Genomic DNA, 21,744 nt, shown 5'->3' on the forward strand with positions numbered 1-21,744 from the left:
TGCCCTTCCCCTGGGCAAAAAGTGAACTTGAAGAAAAGGGAGGAACAGTGTCCTGTTCACTATATAAAGGGAGGAACAGCTGTTCCTGTTCATAACAGATAGTTACAAAGAGAGACAGCTCAGTCCGTACTGAGATACCAAAAATGATCTTTCAAAACACCCCATGATATCCACTAAAAAATAGGAGGTACTAGTGTGAAGGCCATCCTTCACACAAGCGAGGGCGACCTTGGTGAGAAGTAAACACCACAGTTTAAAAACACTGTGTATCAAACACTTCATGGAGAACAAGGTGAAATCACTTGCACCTACAACACAAACCAAACCCTTGTTACCCTCTTTACTGCAGAAAGAGTAACTGAAGAGAGTTACAGAGGGCTTATATTTAAACATAAAAAGAAGAACAAATCACTATCTTGATTAAAAAAGCCACAGTTTTACAGGGACGACTTCCACAGATTTCAGTTGAACTTTGCTGCTTACAGGACTCCAGGGTCTCTGGAGGACTAAATGTCCTTTTTTAAACAAGCAGTGGTGGCTATCCTAAGAAGGTTTAGTAAACTCCAATGTATGCAAGAAGACAGACAAAATAATTTTACAGAACCCTGGAAGTATTCACCTCACAGTAATTTAAACTGAACTGTCAAGAACACTGTCACTTCTGTGACTGCTATCAGTTTTCTATATGCATTCCATCTCTCTCCTCATTTAATGGGTATGTTTCAAGGTTCAGCATTTTTCAACTCAGCAATCATTAGGCATTATATCTTACCAAATTTGTATCAACAGTTTGCATTTGAATGATGAAGGCATAACAAACCAAAGTGTTTACCTGTCATGAGAAACCTGTAGTTCTGCTAAGAGTTGATTTTTAAACCATTGATCAAAATCCACACTATCAAATAGTTCATAAGCAGCCAGTCCAACCGCATTATACACTGGTGGAAAAACAATAGTCATGCTTATTGTTTGCTTAAATGTTAATTTTTTAACACTAAATAACCAGATTAATTTAATATTCAAATCACATTTTGGCAACCTTAACATACTAAAGAAAACAAAATTAAAGCACATCTTTAGAAAGTTTTATCAGATCATGGTGAAAGGAACTCAGTTGGAAATTATTAGTAAGACACTATAGATGAAAGGTTAGATTCTTGAAAATAGCTAGAAGCCAAAAGAATGAGGATCTTATTCTATCACCAAGGAGGTTCCATAAGAAACAATTCTTTTCTTTTACCATAAAATCTCACTTGTAAAATGGACAGAGTATCTCTATGAAAATACTGAAGGTCATTTACTTGGCCCAGCAGAAAGAACAGGACAATAAAGGAGATTGCTTGTTCCATAAAAAAGCCAACAAGTAGAGTATTTTTACATAAATACTTTCAAAAGTGAAGGCCAACATCAATGAAAGGAGAATTGGGATTTAGGTCCCACTTTCCAAATTGCTTTAAAAAAATCTTGCAAATTCTTCATGCAATTTTTAAGAAATAAAACACATACACAAAAGTAGCTCTGTTACTTAAAAGATAAAATAAAATTTTACCAGCATCTTTAATCAGTATAGCATTGGTATTTTCCATGTTGGTAGATCCTACAAGCCAAAGTTAAAATAAATAAAATAATGTCACTAAAACAATGCAAGTATCTTTGCACTTAAATGCTTTAAGAAAGGAAGACATGAATTAAGACTGCTTTCACTGCTTTTATTCAATGTGCTAGTTCAGTCATTTCAGGTTTGATACTCTGTTCAGTGAATATATCAAAATCAAATCTCTGCTTCCACAGCCTATTTCTGACTTCTTTCGAGACGGTAATTTTTAATAACAACAATTTCAAATGAATAGACTCAAAACCTGAAAACTGCAGGCAACTGTCAATCACACAGTACTACATCCAAAAGGGTCCTAGACCTAGTTCCCTGATTTTTTATGTACATGTACCTAAAAGTAAATATTTTCTGGAGTTTTAAGAATTAATGGATTCTTCATATCATCTAGTTTTTCAATAGTAAATCTCAATTTGAAAACATGAAGAGCAGACGAAAACTGCTATGGGCCCCAAGAGAATTAAAAAAGTACAGGTATACCTTTTAGCATGGTAGTATTAACTTATGAAATTTTTGGGAAACAAAAACACATTAACTGTCAACTCTATTATAAAGAATTGTTTATTACTCCAAGCCATCCCAAAACCTACGTACACAAAGTACTTTATGATTTTGTGAAGTCAGAAACCACTCTCAGAAAATGAGTATTTATTTTATTTTAATAGAATGCAATGACCCTTCCTGATAAACTCAAATACAAAATACTGTAACTCAACTAAGAAAACCAGGGGAAACAACCTGAACTGAAATAACAGGGGGGAAAAGAAGCCACTTCCACTTACTATCTTTCCTGGCCATCATAAGACTTAGTTTGGGGGCAAAGAATCAAAGTAAAACAAAGAAAATATGAATCACTCCTCAACCTATGAATAATTCAGTCTTCATACAGAAAACCCATAAATTTTTTAAGCAGATTCTTCAGATTTGGAAAGTAATCTATATTATCCAAAATGACAGCACAATTTAACTTTTTCTTTTAAAGTTTTTTCTCCCCTGCCCAAGATTTTTGCAGAGACACAGCATGAACTGGCTTGCAACATTTGAATAGGAAGTTCCCAACTAAAAACAACCCAAAGAATTCATTAAGCCTGTGGATCACTCCCAAGAAAGCCTGAAACCTCATGAATTAGAAATGTCACAACATTTTTCAATCATCTAGAATAGTTACGATGAAAAACAAAGAGCCTTTAGGACTTCCTCGTCCTACATACACAATGCATTCCATTATGGTAGGTTTAGAAATTGTAGAATACTAACATGTCCTTTCAAAAATACAGAGAGAATGCACTACATAAAATCAGATGTTGCAAGGTCAAAGTTTTGTTTAATAGCTGACAAGACTATGTTATGAATGTAAAGAACTCTACATTTTATACTTCCACTACTTTTTTAAAGAACTTACCTTGTAGACTCTGAACCATTTCTAAAAGAACTGGGGTAAGAGTCTGATTATATTCATGAAAAATATCAATAAAAAGAACTTCTGTGCACGGCTGAAAAATTAAAAGATCTGGTTAGAATCTATTAAAATAAAGGCAATTCAAATACTTATTATGTTAAAATTTTAAGTGCTGAATACCTCACACTAAAGGTCACAATTTAAAACACAATATATAGTAGCAAAATTAACATTGTAAGAAGTACCACTCTTTCTACTATACATTGTGCTTAACTCTAGCAAGAGTTTGATAGCTGCATCTATATCAACCACTGTTCTGGCAGAACAATGAATCTGTGGAATGAAACAGCTGGTGCTGTGCTGCCAGTGACCACACTGCAGGCTTTGTCTATATTGGCTTATGGGCTCTAGTCAGGGACTTGGACTGAGCATCTTTTTACAGCCAGAACACACAAATGTATCATGCTGCATTTTTAATTTTAAAATAAAAATAATTCAGCAAATAAACTTCGAGATCTCTCTGCAAAGCAAACCACAGCAGTTAGAAATGGGAGATACACTACAACAATGTATTTCTGATCTGAACTAAATTAACTAATATAATAAGTAGTTAATGAATATAATTAACTAATGAAGATGCATCTGGAACTTGTTTCACTTGTCATGTCTACTAACAGTGTGTTAAATGTTTAAAAAAGAGAACTGCTGGCTTTAACCAGATGCTACATAATTCAAATGCTGAAACAAACTTTTTCCCCTCCCTCCTAAAATATGAAGTGCATAGATTCCCATATATTTCAGCAAGTTTGAACTGACAAAAAGAATGAAATTAAACTTTACTAAACTTGAAGAAAGATTAGGAATTTTTTCCAAACATTACTTGTCTTGGTTACAAAACTATCAAGAATTGCATTCAAGAATGTTTAATGTGTTTCTCTCAAATTGAACACTTACTCGGAGACTGTACTTCCAAGAATCTCCTCCAGTCTCTTCGACAGCTATTATTTCATAAAAGAAAAAAGCATTATTTCAACTATAGTTCAAATTAAGTTTAATGTTAGGATAAGAGGGTATCATAGACTACTGAGAAATCTTTTATTACAAAAAAATATCTAGAGGGAATATTTGTCCATGTAAGAAGACTGCAGGAAATAAAATGGCCAATATTGCAGTAGGCAAATTGTAGAGACAGTGTAGACATAAAGCACTTATACAAGTATCTCATTACACTACAACCAACTATACAGCATGTTTCTTACTGAAGCTTTCTGGATCCTCTTCCCACATGGTCAATTCCTCCTTTGTCAGCAGGAAATAGTGAGTGACTAATCTCCTACATATTTCCATTAGTGTTGGGTATGTGAAAAAAGCTGTCTTTATCTTATGTGCTTCAAGAGTTTCAGGACTGCTGTCTGCAATAAAACATGAAGATTTCACATTACAATTAAGTGGCTAAATGATCAAAGACTAGTAAAATTAGAAAGAAATCAATAAATAAAAAGTTCTTATCCTCTGAGAAAACCAGAAAAAAGTCTCTTTTCACCGCAGACTTTAACTCACTTTCATCTGGTAAGACAGGTTTTTAAACAAGTAATGTATTCTGACACATACCGTACATACAAAAAACTTTTCTTCAAATTCATAGAGAATACTAATTGTTATCTATGTGAAATAATGTGAAAGGTTCAGGTATGTTTTAATTCACATGTACAGAAGTGCATGAACATATTAATATATTCAACTGCATTTCCAATCCACTGTGTTTCTGTATTTAATTGTACTGGTATTAGTTAATTACAGAAGATACTCCATTTTATCAGATATATCATATGGGAAAGATGCAACAAACTAGTTCATGAAAAGAAACCAAACTTTGTATCTCAGTACTTTTTAAAAATAGTTCAATGGAAACTTAAACAATCAAAAAAGAAAATATATTTGTGCTCATTTTGCATTTAAAATTCTTTTGGAATGTCATTATCTATATACATTAATGCTTTGAAAGTTAAAATTACCAATACGGCGGCAGAACCATACATTTCAGTAATTATTAAAACAATAAAGGAATTTAGCCCTTGAGAATAGCTAGCAAAATGTTTCCCAAGACATAAAAAATTATTTCAGTAAATATTAACAGTACCTTCAATATTTTTGGATGGCTTGTATGCATAATTTTTTACAATCATCTTAATGAGATTCATGCATTGTACAATAAACTGCTCAAATACAACTCCTTCACCAGCTTCTGTGAAAACATAGCTTACAGAGAACTCCAGTGATCTCTGAATCAAAGCAGTGAATGAGAAAGGATGTTGATCCAGGAAGTCCAAAAGCTTAAAAAAAAGGAAGTACAAAAAGAGAAATCAAAACATTTATAGTGAAGCCTTATTAAATGCTTTAGTAAGCTAGATATCACAAACTGGTTTATGTAAATTTTACAAATTTATGTAAAAATTACAGAAAATTTAACATGAACAGGAAATTAAGAAGAGATCAGTATCAATTATTAATGAAACATTATTTAACAGCAAAATTCCTGATTTGGGTTCAAAATTACTTTTTTGTTTTTTAAGTATGAGGAACAATACCAATTTTCAAATGGACCAGCTTGCTAGTAGTAAATAAAATATATTAGCCATCCTTAAAACAGTGAGTGTTTGAGCAGATAATTCATTCCTATTAGAATCAGTGTTAGCAAAAGAGGTATAAGGGATATATAACATCGCCCCCAACAACACCACTGCAGTACAAGCACTTGCTTCCTCAACTTAATTTCTCCAATTAGTAATCTAAAATACACTGGTGGATTCATTAAATCTCCTTTACTACTGCAAAAATGCCTAAACTTACATTCATGCATGTGAATTTCTATAGGTGGTAGATTACCTATAATCAAGTTTACTTCTCTTCAGGTCTGTGAAAAAATTTGCACATTTGCAATCTAAGTACTTTGACAAAGATCAAAAATAATGTGTCAGAGCATCTTCAGCTCAATTTTGGTGAAGCTGATAGGTGCTTTTTACTTCTAATAACTAGGCTGAATATTTAAAATAGACCCCTGGCCTCTGAATAGAATCTGAAAACAATGGGAACTCTGAAGGTTTTGTAACTTTAAAAAAACCCCAAAAAACAGAAACAATAAACCAAAACAGACCACGCATCTATGTTAAAATTACCTTTAATACAATACGCATTTAACATTTACACAGAATCAGCTGACAAGTCCAAGTGTATTACACAATACAAGCCTCAGAGGGCAAGAGAGTATTCATTTTCTTTTGATTAATGAGTGTGGCCAATAATTCCACAGAATTAACAAAGCCATAGAAACAGTGATCTAACTAGCGATAAAAAATAAGATGAAAAGCCTTGCTCTTCTTTATTCCTTAATACCATTACCATTGTTTTACCAATGTTTCCAGAACCATTCTTTAAACAAATCCTAGTTAAATAATTTACTTACAGAATGCACCTAATTTTGCTTGAGCTAAGAAAATGTGTTCTTCACTGCTGCAACTTACATCAGCATGAGTAAATAGACACCAACTCTATCAAAAACACATCTCATAACAAAGAAGTTTTAAGTTGCAGTACCTTCCGTTTCTTTGAAAGGTCTGTAACAGATTCACTTTAAGGCACATATGTGTCTGGATGGGGACTGCTTCTCATGAGCTATAAACTATACAGTAACTGAAAGGAGATTTTACTTACCACTTTAGTGAACAGAATTATGGTCTTTTCTAGACGATCTCTGCATATGCTTTCTGCTCTTATACGTCTACCTGGTAGATCAGACATTTCACAACTATCATTTCTTAGACTTTCATTTTCCTTCTGGGTAGCTAAGTTTTAAATATTTAATACCAAAGAGTAACTTATTTTTATTGTAGTTAAGAGATTAAGTTAATCCTGAAAAAAGTTCTGGGGCAAAATAAATTCCGAGTCAAATTCAAGGTAGTGAGTACTGGAAATAAAAATATCTTAAACTGTTTCAACTGTAGTGAAATTCACTGCACTTGATCAGGCTATAATAATTGTGACATCACTACAGAAAATTCAGTGATAAAAGGTAGTTAAAATAATGCAAGCAAATTCTAGTATAGACAAAAAATAATTATGCTTTGGAAATATAAAGATGTTCTTTTAATAAAACTATCACTGTGTACTATTATGTGCTTTTCTAGAACCTCCACCTTAAAGATTAATTCATTATGTACATTAGAAAACATTCTGAATTAAGAAAAAAAACCAAACAAAACTTTTGTTAAAAAAGAGAAAAACCAGAAAAGGCCATATTGAAGGCATACAGACAGAAACACTAATGTCCTCATATTCTAGGGCACTATAATAAACACTAAACTTCAGTATGGGATGGCCTTCAATTTCTTATGTTTAAACTTGGCAACTTTCCTTTCAAAATGAAAGAAGAGCCAGAAGGAGCCTGATAACTGTAGCATAATGAAAGTGGTAAATAAGAGTAGTTTCTCTCTCTTCTAAAAATGAGGCTCAATGCCCAGATCAGCCCTCTTACCGACGTACAGGCTCCTGAACTCAGGAACTTCATCAAAATATCAAAATTACATAAAACTTATTTAAAAATAAAAATAAAAATCTTCCTGTTCAGTTGAGACATCTACTCTTGTAAAAAGTGTTGTCAGAATATGACACCAAATACAATTTTGGTGTGATTTTAGTCTGTTGATACAAAAAGGGACTTTTATTGAATTCTTCTTTGATAGTTTCAGCAGCATTTAAAGAAATAGTTTCAAACTATACAGAAATATCTTGCAACTAAAAGATTATTGGTGATGCACTAGCCTGTGTATTTTCATCCCCCTTCTAATGCTTAACAATGAATACAAAGAAAAATATTCAGATACTTACTACACTCCAGAAACTGTTTGAGCCGTTCAAATACGGCATGTAGAAAACCCTGAAAAACAAACATGTCTTTGACAGATCAAGCTTATTCTGCACTGTACTATGAGAACTAAGTTATGTCAAATTGAAGTCTGACAGATGTCTGTTAAGTTCAGATGTGTTACCAGCTCAGACATGACTTTTAACTGAACTCTTTGATTATTTTGAACAATTTCCTCAAGAAATTAACAATTACCTAATAAACAGACTACACCGATGATTGAAACTGACCTTCTTAGTACCACATAAACAGCATAGCAGCTCCAGTAGAAGGAAGGGTAAGTATCTACAGACATGTCCTTTAAAATATGCTTATCCAGTTCCACCCTGTTCTCAACTTCCTGTCATAGGTCATAGGTACTCAATTCCTCCAGCAAAACAGGCAGCACTGGAGGTTAAGGAATGTGCTTGGGTTTCTTTGTCTGACACAACCCTCTCCACGAGCTGCAGACCACAGGCTTTTATCTCAATCAAATAAATGTGATACAAAAAGCATATCATCACCTTCATCACTAAATGAAACACGTTTAACTGGGGGCAGGAGAGCAAGACATCTTTCAGTAAGCAACAAGTGTCACCATCATGTGGTGTGTAAATTGGAAAGGGTGTCTTTTCTTTTTTTAAAAATGATGCCATTAGTGTCACAGTGCTTACAATCTATCTAGGATTTGAGAGCTCTTGACTGATGGGAGGACAACTTTGAGAGAATGTTGCTTCATCTTCCTTTGCATAATACAAATGTGTGCCTTTTGACAATTTTCAAACACAGCTTGTCATGACAAAAGATTTCTAGAGTTCTAACCTAGAACTAGAAACACACTTACCATCACCTCTGCATTCCAATGGGGTTCTACAAAGCCATGGACCGTCAGTTTCCGAAGCACTAGGAGAAACAATTAGTTGTGTAGCTATCTATTAGCTCTTGTTTCAACAAATTTCAGAACACAATTACAATTCCACTTGCTGTGCCTTTCTTTCAACTCAAGGCTTTAAAAAATACATATAATTTTAGGTCCCAGATGCTTCATCCATACCTAATATTCACCTTGTTGAAATTAGTTTAAAATACATGTTGTGTAAAATAATGAAGAGAACTCCAAAAATTACTCAATCAGGAAGAATTCTGCCAAAACTCTAAGTATTCAACTCCTGAAGGACCCTGCAGTAGTAGCTAAGTAAGGCTCGTAAGCTGCTTGTAAATTCTCTCAGGTTTACCACTGCTAGTAAACTAGAAAAGCTGTATGCTGCATCTTCTGAAACAATTCAGGACGCAGATTATCTACATGTATTATCAAAAATCTCAGTTGTTCAAAGCAGCAAAGTAGTCAGTATATGCATTTACTCCACTCATACACCTTTGAGCATCAACCTAAAACATAAACTAACAGCTAAGGTTAGCTTTTCACCAGACACAGGGTGAACTTAATGGAACGAGACTTGTAGTCCAGCTTCCTCAATTAAGTGCTAAAGACATGCAAGCCTAAATTACAACAAACATACGAAAACATCCTGTTATACCACCCACTTTCCAACCTCCTAGACATTGACTTCTTACAACATGCACAGTGGAATGCAGTTTCTCACATACTGAGAAACAAGACTACTCTCTCCCCCTTCTGCATGAGCAACCCTCCTTCTGCCTTGCTAACAGTACACGTAAAATAAACCAAGAATATAGTTATTCCCAATGGGCATGGCTTTGGAATAGAGAATGGGAACTATTTACCAATGAAGCTATATACATTCCCTGTGAAGAAAATTATTTGATTCCTTACCCCTAACATCATTCTGTATTATTACCTTTCAACGACAACAAGGTCCTTTCAAGTGAATTTGCAGCTGCAGCTTCATCCCCTGTACAAATCTGCTGTAGGAATGTATCCGTATGATGATTCCACAAGGAACATGCAAAGCTATAAATACTTGATGTAAGCTGCAAAAGGAAGGGCAAGAATGTATTTTGTTTCCTGAATTTTGCTATACCATAATAAATCCCAAAATTTTAAAGGCCGGTTTACAGTATTAAAATATTTAATCCAGCTTCTTGTATATATTGCAGGCTACGATGTTGAATTTGTTTTTGTTGTAATGAGTTGTACTAATATAAATGTATTTTCAGAAAAATATCTTGCCTTTATTTGAAGATGTTATGATAGACTCACTGTTTCCCTGACTATTTGGGTCTATGACTCTCACCTTAAAGAAAACCATTTTGGGCTCCTTTCTTACCTGATTTTCAGTAAATACAGCTGTTGCTGTACAATATGGTATGATGCTTCAAAAACTTATCAGCTTTCCTCATCACCTCTCCTCCCACAAAAACAAGCTGTCCAACTTACAATTAAATTAATGTGTGAATCAGCTTACTCTAGGACATACTTAGCAGTTACAGGTGCAACAGTAATGAATAATGCCTACTCCAAAACTAGCTTTATTGATAGCTGCAAACACTTTTTCCTTCAATGTTTTTAAAACACAGAATGAAAAATAGTTTCTCATCAGGTAGAACTGAACAAATCTCAAATTTAACTCATATTACAGCTCACACACAGTGCTTAACATACAGAGATATCTGAATTACAAACAGAAGATGAAGGTTTTCTCACTCAGTTACGGTAGCACATGACAGCTTCATAATTACGGAAATCTGCACTTAGTCTGCTACACCTTATATCATGGAGTCAAAAGCACGTGACTTGTTTATTTAGTTGCTTTGACTGAGTAAAGGTTAGTAAAGGTCCTATTTACAAGTCAGTCTTCAATGCCTCAGACTCCTGATGGTTATTTCACCTTATTGATTACACAGACAGAAATTTCTACAGAGATAAATAGGTAAACCTAAATAAACAGTCTTCATTTTCAGAGCTCACTCCTTCCTTTAAAATGAAGGAATAAACTAAAATTTCAAAAATTCAAGAGTAACATATTTGGAAAAAATGCTTAACTCACAACATTCAGTTAACTGTACTACATCCAAAGGGGTTTGGGGATGCATGGCCTACAGCCAAAGTTATGTCTGTGTTCTAATCAGTGGATTTTTACAGTGGAGAATATAAACTGAATGACACAAGATTTTGCATTTGCATTCACATCTTGCCTTTTAATTAACTTGTAAAGATGGCCTGGAAAAACCTCAAACACATTCTTGCTGATGACAGAAAACTAAAATAGGTAGTAGGGAAGTCTAAACCCTGGTATTTCTTAAAGACTATACTGACTTAAGAATTCAGAATACACTTCCAAAAAAACTCCATAAACTCCTAGAAAAGTAAGATCATGTACATCATAAGGCTGATATGCAGACACTGTTCTGTTGATGAACAGTATCTGCTTCTTCACACAAATTAAGAGAACATTCAAGCAGTATGCAAAATTAATAAATATCTCAAACATCTCACCCAGAAAGTGACTTCCAGTTATTACAGTATACAGATACCCACAACATAAGAACACTTCTATTCCAGCAGACATTGAAGTCCACAGACATGCCAGCTAAACTCAGGAAGAAGTGAGCATGTACAATACACAGTCTGCATGCTCTACAATACTGCATCACATTACTTACATCATAGAAAAGCTTCCTATCTGCAGCAAGCCGTTTGGATGCCAAGGTTTTTGTAACATGGTAAAACGTAAGTAGCGCCCTGTGCTGTTGAAGACCATCCTGCACCTTCACAGATTCTACAAGAGTGGGTATAAGTTCTGGCCATTGCCTTGGGCAGTCTACTCTGGCAACTTTAGCAATCAGTACAGAGATCTGAGTTGCTATCTGCAAAAAAAAACAAACAACAGACATCACTAAATCAAAGGGCATTTAGCAAATGAATAATGATGAGATCCACAGCCAAATAAAACCTGAACCAAAAAAAACCTAGTATGGATTGTTAGACTTTTGTGTGCTTTTTCTCAAGCTGTTTTTAAGTTTGCCAACTGCAAACAATTGTGGAGAAAAAGTATTCTATTTTATGTTTGTACCAATTATTTTATTTGCATAAAATACTTAATACCTTGTTAAAATTTTACATAACAATCAGTAACTGTATTTATTCTAGAAATCACATAAATGAAGAAACAAGTATTTGAGAACCAGTTTTTACTTAGTGGTTTTTCTATCACTTTCTATTAAAATACACTGCTGAATACATGTTACCTTTAATTCTGCCCTAGCTGACTTTTAGATAGAGCTATCCCTAGCCCCAGGCACATGTGTACATATATGTAAGCTTATGACCCATCCCAGTAAATGGAACTGAGACTCTTTTGCTCCAGATCTTCCAGGGGTGCCTGCACCACCCATGCTATCTGACTTTGGTTGCTTGGCCCACATCCCACTCACACCAGTCTTGCAAGCAGCTGGAACCTGGTCCTTGCAGCACACACACATGATGAACAGAGTGAGATTACACTGTAAGACAGGTAAGGGATGCAATCAGATTGCAGGACAGGCAGTGGTTATCAGGCACAGGGTTTCTTCAGACACAGGCACAGACCACCCATGGTTTACGCAGGACTGGCCCTTCTTATGCCCTCTTTTGGTTTATTCCACACTTGGCCACTGTGCAACTCCCTTCTCCTAGACATCCGTAACATATTTTGAGGTCCCTCAAAACCCTACCTCAAATATCCAAATATTTCACATTCTTGTTTTCCCTGTTCTTATCCCATTCTAACTGAAAATGTCCTTGACTGGATTAGTAAAGCAGGCACTCTCTCCTTCAACACATTAGAACAACCACACTTCCAGCCTGGGGAAGAAGTCACCTTCTTAGGCTACCAGAATGAATCCAAGCGATTTACAGAGCTAAGAAGGACAGAGCTGTGCTCTTCTTTACTGCTTCCTGAGCTGTTTCATCTGGAGTCTGACAACCCCACCAAGTTTTCTACAGTATTTATTCCTACCACGCTGCTTAATGAGACAAATTGCTTCAGGAAAATGATGCCAACACTCCCAAGGAAGAGCTGGGAGTCCTACTTTTTACCAGATCAAATTACTTTAATTGACAGAGGGAGGAAATAAAGTCTTCACCCTATGTGGTACAAAAAGCAACCTCCCAGGAAGGCCAAAAGTTCTTCTGTCTTGAGGACCGACTTTTTAAATGGGGAGAAAGAAGAAAAAAAATTTGCTGTCATACATTCAAATAAGTGCTTTGTTCCACTGTTCCCTCCATATGCTAAATATCTTTGGAGGGCAGGGAAATTATGCTCTCAGCAGATGGTATGTTCTCCTTCTCTTCTCCACCCACCCTGGAAGTCAAGTTGTATCATCACATCTCCATACTACGCCTATTTCTCACTTTTTTGCATTGTTATTCTTTCTACACAAGAGTTACAATTTTTTCTGCCTTCAGTGATGCAAAAAGCACAAGCAGATAGCAACTGTGTTATGAACTATCTGTGACTGGAAATGTGCAGTTATCAGGAACACAGGATATCAAAACTCAGACATATCAAGCAGGCTGGGAACTAAACGAAAGATTCCTCTGAAAGGACACCTCAGGATACCTACAACAGATTGGGAAATAAGGGGAAAGAAGGGGATATGAACTCTGTAAACATATTTCAACATTGCACATAATTGTTTGGGCAATTACTTAGACTGCTACCATAAAAACAAACAGAAGTCTCCACATCTTAAAAAATTACATCCCAAAAAATGTCTTAAGGACACACAAATCAAAACATGAAGCTACCAGTCTTTAAAATGTCCATTAAGATGTTCCAATCTCAACTGCAGCTATGGTCAGAGAACTCCAGAACTGTTCATCAGGAGCGGCATTTTTAACTACAGAACATGCTATGCTGTCATTTTAGCAGGCAAACTGATCAAATACTAATGAATGTATGGAAAAAGTATTGATAGAAAGTTTTAATTGTTTTACAAACAATGCAATTAGTATTAGATTTATAATTAATTTACCTATTTATATGTGCAAAAAACGTACATACTTCAAAATTAAGCACTTGATAAATTATATGCTACCTAGAAGAAGCATAAATGATGCACATTATTCAGCTTGACATACTTTCTAGTTCTTTTTGGTTAAAATATAGAAACAAGTAATATTTGGTCATCTTGTTTACATTGAAACTATTGCTGCAGAACACATTTTACAATACTTTATATATTTTTTAAAAATTGCATTTGAAGTGAAAATTTTTAACTCTAGTCAAAATTGCCATTTCCCAATGGGCTTCTACAAAGACTACGTTACCCAGACTTTGATAAATTGCTGTAATCCTAGAAGTTACATTAATCCTGTGAAGAAATCCAAAAAAGTTAACACTGTCTGCAGAAGTTTATTTCCAATGCCTTTTCTTTTTAATCTTTACATTATGCCTATCATTTCTGTACCTCCTTGACAAAGTTATTTAAGATCTAGCTATACTACTTTGCAGAATCTTATACTTACATGAAGAAGTTAGCAAAAGTAAGATTAATTCATCAAGTATGTGCATATTCTGTTCCTGTAAAATTAGTTCTGTACTCAATACAATAATAAATTCTTATTCTAATCAAGATCAGGGCCACTGATTACAGTTAGCCACTTTATGTAAGAAAAGACACTATCACACTGAAGCTTCATTAAGCTTATTTAAATTCATAATGCTGTAAACTACACATGTGACAGCAATACCACTTAGGTGGGTTTATGTAGCAGCAATCTCAACAGCTCATTCCCGCTATGCCACTGCCACACTTCCTTGTATGGCCATGCTGGGAGTCAGGTAAGAGAACAGACACAGCTGAAAAAACCAAACATCACTCGGGGTAAGGTTATTTTTGAACTACATCCATTCCCTGAACCATTTCACCAAATGGTTGCATGAACAGCAAGGGACAACAAACCGCCACTGCAACAGAAAAAGAAACAAACCACAGAGACAAAACATGTTGTTTCCAAGCAATGTGGTTCCATAGTTCAATGAATTATGTTAATTTTTTTTAAATTCAATATTTCTGTGTTAAAAGATCTCACTTCAAGATCTGTCTGAAAAGCAGTATGTAAACTGCAACTTTATTATTATACTTAAATACTTTGTGAAGAACAAAACCAAGCTATCAATACAAGCATTTCTTGGGAGAGTAATAAACAGCCACCACTAACCTGATTCACTGGCTCATTAAAGTTGGTGATAAGTCCAGCACGCAATGTAGTTTTTTCTTCTTCAGAAAGAGCGCTGCCAGGATATATTTATTAAAATATTATTTTCAATTTAAAAAGTATTATTCATTCACTAAAAATTCATATGTAACTATCAAAAACACTGTCAAAAGAAAAGAACATCCTTTGTTTTTCCACTATCTCGAGTATCTTTAAAAAGAAAGGCAACAGTGGAAAAAATACTTAGAAGGCATTTTAGTCTCACATTTTGAGACCTGAAGTGATCTTTTTAAATATAAATGTCAAAAGAGTTGACACATTTGACAGAGTGAGATACACAGATATATAGTGAAAAAATACAAAACTATACAAAATACAAACGGCTCGCTCATAGACAATTGCTATACTGTTATTACTGCTAGAATTGAGGATTTGAACATGAATTTGCTCATGTATACTAATGGACAATGGCCAAGCAATGTCCAGAATAAGGCAATCCCTTTATCAGATGACAGCTCTTTTTGTAAAAGCATTAAGTCTTTTCTACTATAAATTCTTTTCTACACACAAGTAATACATTTACACTTAGAATCACAGACCCTTTGAAAATGATACCTTTGTGTGAAAAGTATGTCAATACATTCTCCATAAAATGCTGGGGAAAATACTGAGCAGGGCAAATTCTAGGCCATAAAGGTTAATTTTCATTCAAGTGCAGCATTATGCTATCTTAATACTTCATTTTAAGTGACCTCTATCTGTTTAAGACTAAAAGTTATTATATGATATTACACCCGTATTACTTCAGAATTTATATGAGTCATGCAATTTTCTTATCATTTCCAGGCAGGACACAAAATACATTGTTTTAAAAATGTTTTTTTTTTTGATATTTATAAATTATATTATTATACTATCAGGTAAAAAGAAAACTAAAACCAAACCAAACAAAAAGCCCTGACACATTTTCATTTACTGATTGCACCTAGAAAGCTGTTTCTTCTTCACAAAAAGCCTGTAAGTTATCACCCAAGGTTGTTCAGATTAAAGTTTCAGCTAACATTGACTTAGAAGCATGCATGCAAACATCACATCTCAGTGAAGACTAGTGGCTGGAAATTAAGAAGATTAAACCCACCAACACAACCACTTCCTCTTGTCTGACCTCAGGCACAGATATTAACCAGCTAGTTCTATATACTGAGGTTTAAAATGATGTCTGAAGCGCCCTAGAGCATAGGCTTTACTCTAATCTAGACAAATACTAAATATTAATCTCAAAATAATAAAAAACAATCGAGGCAGGAATTGCCATGAGAACAAATATTTGCAAAAATATTCTAGTTTTCACTTTCCCTTCACCCCTGCACAAAACCCAAGTATTCACCATTTCCTAGATCAAAGACTTATCATTTGAAGTATAGTACAGAAGGGGGGCAATTCATTTTTTCACTGGTGACTCAGAACTGTACACTAAGTCTTATTTTCTAAGGTAATTATAGCATTCAGGAGCCACAACTTTTTTTTTCTATTTTTTAAATCAAGATGCAGGCTTTAAGATTTTTTCCGCATAAAATTAAATTATGCCTAAAAAATTTTGGTTAAAATTTACAGAGATTTCTGAAACAGTAAAAGCTTTTCTGCATGTAACTATTTAATGTATTTAATTTAAAGCCACAAGATCACATTCCAGGAAAATAAATTTTTGTGCATTTTTCTTTTATAATAATAAAATGCAGTATATAATTTCCATGCATACAGGCATCCTCCAAGTGGTTTCTAAAACTTAAAAGCTGTTATTTATAAAATTTAAAAATCCATTCTCAATTAAGTGTAGGTTGTATAACATCTCAGTTCCAGAGACAATAGAAAGCACCTAAAACCTGGTTTGTAAAGAAAAAAATACTGTTTTCCTTTATTACTTCATTTACTTTGTTTGTGAGCTCACAAGACCCCTGGCCTTAAACACTATTTCATTATTATATTAAACTTATCATATGCACAGTCTAACAGCAGCAAGAATTCAGTTCATTAAGTACTGTAAATAAAAACGCTGTAATTAAGCTTTTGCCATTACAGACAAAACAAAGAAAAGAATTCATGAAGATGAATGCCTCAAATACACAAGCTTGCGATAAGCAAAACTGGAAAACAGTAATGAAAAAAAAAATCTAAGAAATGAGTGCCAAAGCAAGGGTCACACAGCACAGTGTGACAGAGTCCCTCAGGGTTTGCCAGACCCTTAGAGGTGGAGGAACCCAGCGTTTAAACAAGGCGAGAGTGACATCTGCCGGAGAACAGCCCCTGACGGAGACACAGAGCAGCACCACGGCTCCCAGCCTCCCTTGTAACGCCTTGCAAGAAAGCCAATTCCACAATTACATCTATAAAAGTTATAGGAAGGTGAGAAATAAGGAATAAAGTGCCTTACTCAGCCATATTTCCCTTCAGCACTGAATTATACATGCCCAAAAATTAAAACAACTTCATCTACACATGAACTTCTAAGTACTAATCTTCTATGTTGTAGTCTTTCACAATTTGCAAGTTCAACATTACTTTGATCTTTCCCTGTGTTTGTTGCATGGAAAAATATATACTCAAACATTTAAAAAATTATTTTGGAACTTTTTTCAATGAAGTCTGGTATTTTAGATTTGGATTTCTGGCTTATGAAGAGTCATCACAGAAGTATAAACATATATTTGAAAAGTATTGTTAAAGTTGCTAACATGGTACTCAAATAAGAGAACAAAGTCCACGAGACACATGGTACAAAAGTAATTGTCTGTAAAATCAAAAACATGTTCAGCTCTTGAATTCAAGACAAACCATTTGTGAAGAAAATAAAACACATACAAAATCATCCTGTGAGACCAGTTTTTGAGGAAGCTTCTAAAAAATTAAAAAAAAAAGACTAAATTGTCCCTGAAAAGAGACTATGACAACTCCAGGCTCTTCACCACAGCTATATGAAAAGCTGCCTGAGAAAGCAGGAGGGAGGAAGTTCATAGGCTCATCTTCAAATTCACTCTCACTGGAAAATGCAGTTTTAAGCCTGATCTGTATCTTAAAATATGTTTTGATGTACTACTATGTATGGATGGAGAGGGGACAGCTGCTGAAGTGAGACAAGAATTTTGCAAAGACAACAAAAATGCAGGCTCTACAATGAAGACTTCAAAAAATCACAACATTCAAAGTATGACTGGTTCACAAAATAATCAACTGAGAATTTAGTTTAAATCAGGATTTCTGAAAATGACTTTCTAAAAGAAATGTAATCTGGGTGAGTGTTGACAAAATGTCACATCTAACAAATTTAGAAAGAAAAACAGTTGGACAGACAAATTTAGTATGCATTACTCCACTGAATCCTCAACATCAGCCAACAATTCTCAAGATATATTTAATACTTTAATTGCATTAAATTAGTGGCAGAAAAATTAGAGATGGTGAGAAACAGGGTTGCATTGGAAATTTAGTATCAATTTAAACCATGAAATCTTTAATAGCCGAGAAAAAATTCTTTTTAAATTGCATTTCATTTACATTACATTGAAAAGTACAATGTACTTTTTTTTCAATGCAAAACTACAATGAAAGATTTTTACTTAATTTTTACCTCGAACATAAAAATCCTAGTCTTTAGTTTGGCAAGAAATAAACTATGCTTTTTTATCAGAAATGCTACTAGTGTATAAAAATATTAACAACTTGAAACAATGTTTAACTTCTTCCAAAAGGTCTTGCAAAGTACAAGAATTGCAAGCAGAATCCTTTAACCAGAAGTGTCAAAAATATATGACATCTTTCACGAAAAAGAGGTCATTTTTCTTCCACATAAAGAATCCAAATACTTGCAGATGTTTTGCAATTATATACTAATTCACACATAAAAATACTCTAGCACTCTACACAATAATGAAAGAGCCCTACACTACTTAAAATGTGCCATGGATACAGTATTTTATAATTTTTTCCTCTTTTGGCAGATCTTTGGAAAAGCCCACAATGCAAGGCAAAATACACTGAACTATCTCAAACAATCAACAATGAAAATCATACTTTGTATCATAACACTAACTTAGAATTGTGATGCAGAGAAACTGTACCTAGAAATCCATCTAATACCTTACATCTGACAGTGACAGTCCCACTTATTACTAGCATTTAAAAGAAACTGGACACTTGCAGGCCTTTGAGCTCTGGAATTGAAACCCTTAATGAAATCACACCTGTCTTTAAAGGAAAAAAAGACTGGGAAGTATATAATTCTATGGGTTACATATTAAAATGGCACTTTTGGTAATTTTTAAATAAATTAAATGAAAAGCATTTATATTTCTCATCTTCTTTGGAGAACTCTTTGTCATGCACCATCAGAACAACCAAAAAATGAAGACTAGAAGTTTTTAGTATGATAACTACTTTCGCTTTCCCATGTACACATTCAATATGAATCAGCTTAAATAATATGAAATGTCTCTCTTGCTCTCCAAGAGACTACCTTGCACTTCTTTCACTATCAGTAAATCCAGGTGTTAATGTCACTTACTGCATTACTTCAAAACCCATTAACCATGAAATAGCCTTCGAACTCAGTTCTCAAAAGTAAATCATGAACAGAATCACAAAAATCAATATAAAGGCAAAATGTTTTATCAGCAAGTCCTGAAGTTTGAAGCATGTTGTTGGTTTCACCATAAATTCTAAAGTAACTTCTATGAACTAAGGATGTGCTGGTTTTCCACAGTGGCAACCATAACAAAGACAACTTTAAGACAGCTAAGTGGAAGAATGCAAAACTTACTGTGGTGCAACCCGTCTCCAGTAGCGATCAATTCCATTTTTGAAGTACAGCACAGCTAGCCATCTTACATTCACATCCAGGCTATGATTTGTAAAGATATTCTATTTACAAAATAAAAAAATAAAAAAAAAGTTAAAAATTGCTCAAGACACCACAACTAAGACAGGAATTGTATCAACATATGCCCTGGTATGTGTGGAAAGACACATACCTCTGTGATATGGGTATACATAAACAAAAAATCTTAATCATTATTTGGTAAAAAAGTGAAAATACTGTGCTAAACAAAGTTTTAGAGATTAAAACTATATTCGTCACTAGCCCAAATTTTGATTTTTAAAAAACAACATATAAGGCAAATGTATTGCTAAACTTGTCTGGCAGAGAAGAAAATGTAAGGGTAGGTAATTACTACATTTTTTATATTATATATGTAATATATATATAATATATGTAATATACATTATATATATGTAATATATATATATTCTATATATAGGAAATTTTTATATTCTTTAATGATGTGACTCTCAGAAGTTTGCACCACTGTAGAATATATGGTAATGCCTTCTTCTGGTCAGAATCCAGTCTTCAGGTTATTTATTCATTATGTTGTCATAGGCAAAGAGCCAGTCTGTCTACCAATACTGTTTGTAAAACAGTGACCTGGTAGGTCTGCAATTCTCAAATTCGACTATGCTTTTTCTAGGAAATTAGTTTCTACCAGTAAAAAGCTATGTATCTATAGATACATACATACATACACACATATGTATCTATCTAAATATGCTTCATATGTATATATGTGCATACAGACAAACACAGAGGAGTTATTTTGTACAGTAATGCGGTAAAATTAACCAGCCAAGAGAAACTAAAATAAAGGTAGGCTATTGAATCTCAACACAGGTACTATGCTGAACAGCAGTTCTCTTCCCTGTTTTCTACTGCATCAGATGGATCCTTCTCAAGGGGTGAGCCACCATTAGTCCTTCCTTTAGAGAGCAAGAATGTGTGAGCTCAGTTCTTACTATACAGTGCACCACTTGCATTCATTGCTTTTACAAGTCCACTATGAAGGGACTTAAAAAATGCAGCGATTCTGGTCAAAAGCATTTGCTACTTTTGGGTGCCATGCCTACAGATATATAAACAAACCTTTCAAATAACTCAGCACTGTAGAAACCTGGGACCTCATTTTCACTATGAATTCAAAACCCTAACTTTCTCTCAAAATCTATTTCTAGGAATACTAACGTCTTTCTAGAGGTAATGGCCAACCCAACACACTCCAATCACTAGAAAATAAACAGACTTACATGCCAACAATGACATCAACTTCAAAACTAGCAAAATGTAGAAAGGTGGTAGCCCACCAATAAATACCACACAATATGAAAATAATCTGTATGTAAGATGCCCTCCTTCCCCAAAGCTCATTTAGGAAGTCAGACTAATTCTCTAGAAGACTTGACCTTTCCCAAATGCAACCTAAGCACATTAAAATATGAACAGGTAATTTCAAACATCACTTCCATATCACAGTAAAACATTTTAAAATAAATTAAACAGGGGAAACCCACACTATCCATACTGAAACTTCCACTGATGTTACAACTATTTCTCTCTTTACTAAAGTATTTAGCAGAAGCAAAAAAATAAGAATCTAGGCCAGGCCTAGATAAAAAATGAAAAAATACAAAAGAATCTACACAGAAACCAGTAGAACAACTCCTTATACTCTGTATCTTCATATGAACTTCCTAAAACATGAAGCATTTAATGTAACACAGTAATGCTGTCATAGAAGTAACAGGAATGAAGCCAATATACAAACTGATATGACTTATACAGAGGTTCTTTTCAAAACCATCCAATTTATCTCTGAATCAAAACA

The 21,744-nt window shown here is 34.2% G+C and overlaps 1 protein-coding gene across 6 annotated transcripts in view; it reads right to left on the reverse strand.

The window, feature by feature from the left end:
* IPO11 (importin 11) overlaps positions 1 to 21,744 on the reverse strand; it is an 81,357-nt gene that overhangs the window by 49,835 nt on the left and 9,778 nt on the right. For all 6 annotated transcript variants that reach the window (XM_086867091.1, XM_086867093.1, XM_086867095.1 and 3 more), the window contains 13 exons: positions 19,848 to 19,948; positions 15,038 to 15,110; positions 11,497 to 11,700; positions 9,732 to 9,864; positions 8,756 to 8,814; positions 7,896 to 7,944; positions 6,723 to 6,793; positions 5,152 to 5,344; positions 4,271 to 4,423; positions 3,966 to 4,009; positions 3,015 to 3,105; positions 1,550 to 1,597; positions 833 to 938 (listed from right to left, as the gene is read on the reverse strand). In XM_086867091.1, the coding sequence (XP_086723217.1) occupies positions 833 to 938; positions 1,550 to 1,597; positions 3,015 to 3,105; positions 3,966 to 4,009; positions 4,271 to 4,423; positions 5,152 to 5,344; positions 6,723 to 6,793; positions 7,896 to 7,944; positions 8,756 to 8,814; positions 9,732 to 9,864; positions 11,497 to 11,700; positions 15,038 to 15,110; positions 19,848 to 19,948 (1,325 nt within the window). The remainder of the gene's footprint in view (positions 1 to 832; positions 939 to 1,549; positions 1,598 to 3,014; positions 3,106 to 3,965; positions 4,010 to 4,270; positions 4,424 to 5,151; positions 5,345 to 6,722; positions 6,794 to 7,895; positions 7,945 to 8,755; positions 8,815 to 9,731; positions 9,865 to 11,496; positions 11,701 to 15,037; positions 15,111 to 19,847; positions 19,949 to 21,744) is intronic.

The sequence above is a fragment of the Cyanistes caeruleus genome, chromosome Z (assembly GCF_971803275.1).
Source record: "Cyanistes caeruleus chromosome Z, bCyaCae1.hap1.1, whole genome shotgun sequence".
In the NCBI taxonomy this organism is placed as follows: Eukaryota; Metazoa; Chordata; class Aves; order Passeriformes; family Paridae; genus Cyanistes; species Cyanistes caeruleus.